General features: G+C 55.6%; 1 protein-coding gene across 1 annotated transcript; it reads right to left on the bottom strand.

The window, feature by feature from the left end:
* On the bottom strand, positions 293 to 2,664 carry LOC8071032 (putative receptor-like protein kinase At1g80870). The gene has a single exon (XM_002444187.2). The coding sequence runs from the start codon at positions 2,595 to 2,597 to the stop codon at positions 687 to 689; it is 1,911 nt and encodes a 636-aa protein (XP_002444232.1). The 5' UTR covers positions 2,598 to 2,664; the 3' UTR covers positions 293 to 686.

The raw sequence follows: 3,369 nt of genomic DNA, 5'->3' as shown, positions 1-3,369 counted from the left end.
GGGGGTGGGGGCAGGGGTGTGCGTTCCGTGTGAGAGACGGACGGATTTTAGGTGCGTCCGGACGCGCCCTTAGATTCGGACGTCCGGGCGCTAGCAGCCGCTACGCAATGTGCTTCCTTTTCCGTGGTATCAGCGAACAACACAGCACACACTTCAAATATCTGATTGATATCATTCAAATATACACTACTACTGTAGAGTATGATTGTTTTCTTTCATATTCATATCGGCCCTTTGGTTTTCTAAGTGCCCATCTATATTTTTACCACTCTTCTTCTTCGAGCACTCATGATTCAAAGAAAAAGTTGCCATATATTCAATAATATCCTAAAATATTGTTGCCAATTTTCACAAGAAACGTCAGTTCTAAAAGAAATCACAAATACAAGATTTTTTTTTTTGTTACAGAATACAATTAAGAGCGAGCCATCAACATGACGCTAAGTCTCGGCAAAAATAAGAACAAGTGAGTCCTAGACTCTAGAGGATTGATTATGTTGGTTTTCTGCAAGATGCATCGTCAATTCTTGAATTGGCATCGAATGAATTCATCAGTGTTAGATGAATGGCTCCTATGTACACAAAACAAAAACAATCTACACGAGGCCATGAGTTTTGTCAATTCTCACCCATCAATCAATCACGAAACAGCAAAGCCCCGCAAGGAGCAGAGGTACCATCGATCATCACTCGGCGGCGGCATCCGGCTGCGCTGCCCGGCGCGACGACCGCGGGAAAGGCCGCACGCGGGGCGACGGCGAGAACTCCACTGGCGCCGGCGGGAGTTCCATTTCGCCGTCGAGGATCTTGACAATGTCCGTGCTGTCCGGCCGGAGCTCCGGCTGCCGCTGCAGGCACAGCAGCGCCAGCAGCACGCACTTGGTGGCCTGGTCCTTGTCGTACCCGCCGTCCAGCCGCTCGTCCATGAGCTCGAGCACGTTCCCGGCGCGCGCCAGCTGCCGGCACCAGCTCACCAGGTTCGCCTTCTCCAGCTTCATCGGTGACGAGAGGATGTGCAGCGGCCGACGGCCGGACAGGATCACCAGCATGAGCACGCCGAAGCTGTACACGTCCGCCTTCTCCAGCAGCTCGCTGCCGTGCTCGCAGTGCCCGCCGCCGCACTCCGGCGCGACGTAGCACACCGTGCCGCGCATGCTCGTCGTGCTGCTAAGCTCCCGGCTGAGGTAGTCCCCGCCGCATCCGCTGTGGACGTCGCTGCCCACTGACCGACCGCGCCGCCGGCTCCGCTTCCGGCTTCTCCGGAAGCTCAGGTCAACCACAGCGCTCGGCTCGACATTGCTCTCGCCGTTGGTGTTCCCGTGGCCCGTGTTCATGCTGATCGAACGGAGCCACGGCTTGCCGCCGCCGCCACGCCGCTTGTCGAAGCTTGCTCCCTGCTTCTTGCTCATCTCTTCAAAGAACTCCTCTTTCCACCACTCCCTCATCTTGGTCACCTCCTTCTTGGCGCCGTCGACATTGCCATTGCAGTCGGTGTTCTTCTTGTCCTCCGGCGACGCTGACACAGCGTTTTCGTCCGTACCCGAAGGAGAGTTCTTATGCTCGTTGGCGTCGTCTTCGTTCTCGTCGGCCCAATCCGGATTCCTCTCCGGGCAGATTTGGCTGCCAATCCACTCGGCGACGTAGTCCCTCGAGTCAAGCTCACCGCTACCATCCTGTTTCCACCACCACTCCTTCCCCCACACACCAGCCGGGCCAGACTCATCCTTTGTGTCCGTTTTGGCCCCACCAGCAGCAGAGGCGGTGGTGGAGAGGTGGTCGCCGGCTTCGCCGAGTTCTTGGCTCATGAAATCGTCCCCGGCAGCGCCAGACGCGGCGACGGCATCGGGAGTCTTGAAGCGCGCGAGGCCGAAATCGGCGAGCTTGGCGCGGAAGTTAGCGTCGAGGAGGACGTTGCTGGGCTTGAGGTCGCCGTGCACGACGGGCGGCTGGCACTCAACGTGGAGAAAGGCGAGTGCGCGCCCCACGTCGCGGATGATGGCGAGCCGCTTCGGCCAGTCCAGGAACTGCGCGTCGCGGGCAGCGGCGTCGCCGCATCCGAACAGCGCGCCCTGGAGGGAGCCCTGGGGCATGTACTCGAAGACAAGGAGGAGCGGGCGCTCGGCAGCGCCGCCGCCGGAGCCAGAGCCCGAACCGGGCGAGTAGCCATGGAGGGAAACGAGGCGAGGGGATTCAGGGAGCGACGCGAGCAGGTGGAGCTCGTGCGGCGACGCGCACGTCTTCACGGCGGCGACCGAGGCGTCGGGGAAGGTGGCGAGGTAGACGGGCGAGGCGGCGCCGCGGCCCAGGAGGCGGGACGGGTGGAACCCGCCCGTGGCGCGGCGAAGCGTGCGGCGGGAGAAGCGCCGGAGCGGGCGCGCCGGGTCCGGCGGCGGGGAGAACGGGAGCGTGGGTTGCCGGAGCCGCCGACGCCGGAGGAGGAGGACGACGACGAGCAAGAGCAACAAAGCCGCCGCGGCTGCCGCTGAAGCGATGGTGGCGACGATGAGGGCGTGGCGGCGGTGTTGGCTCTTGGAAAACAGGGGAGGCGGCGGTGGGGCAGGTGGAGGGAGTGGCTGCTGGAGAAGGCGGGAAGGCATGGCAGTGGACGGAGCGGGCGGCGACGCGGGGCGGCTGGCGCAACGCGGTGTCGCGTGCGTGGAAGTGATTGGGGTGGCGGGTATATCCGACTATGTACAACATCCCAGTTCTTTTCTTTTCTGTCCCGTGTACAGTACATCATCTTTTAACCATCTCACAATAGAAAATTAAAGAATTATGGCATTGTTTAGTTCACTAAAAAAACAAAAAACTTTTTAAAATTCCACGTCATATCGCCACATGCATCTAGCATTAAATATAGATAAAAAAACTAATTACACAGGTTATCTATAAATCACGAAATGAAATTTTTAAAAACGAAAGTGCTACAATATCAAATTTTCAAAAACTTTTTGGATCTAAACAAGACCTATATATCTCAGACATTTTAAGACACTTTAATTTTTTTTCTTAGACTATCTCCAACAGTCGTTACCCAAAATACAGGACTCATTTGTCCTTTGGGTAGGGTAAAAGGTTCCATATCTATTTTTAGTCTTCTCCAACAACAAGACCTAAAAGACAACACTCTCTGCAAATGGGTCTTGAGGAGAGAGGATACTCAAATTTGGGTTATGCCTCTCCTGATACCCAAAATGGGTCTTCTATATGAGTACTCTGTTGGAGGCTACATGTATTGTATTAGAGACACATTTTAAATTTGAGTTCCAAATGAGTCTCCTGTTGGAGACAGTCTTACATTTTAATTTTTTTTTCTTTGCAGATGAACTGATTCATATGAATTTCCTTGATGATTAACGTCCAATTCAT

This window comes from Sorghum bicolor, chromosome 7, assembly GCF_000003195.3.
Source record: "Sorghum bicolor cultivar BTx623 chromosome 7, Sorghum_bicolor_NCBIv3, whole genome shotgun sequence".
Taxonomy (NCBI): Eukaryota; Viridiplantae; Streptophyta; class Magnoliopsida; order Poales; family Poaceae; genus Sorghum; species Sorghum bicolor.
The sequence above is the reverse complement of the archived record's forward strand: the minus strand, read 5'-3'. Positions and strand labels throughout refer to the sequence as shown.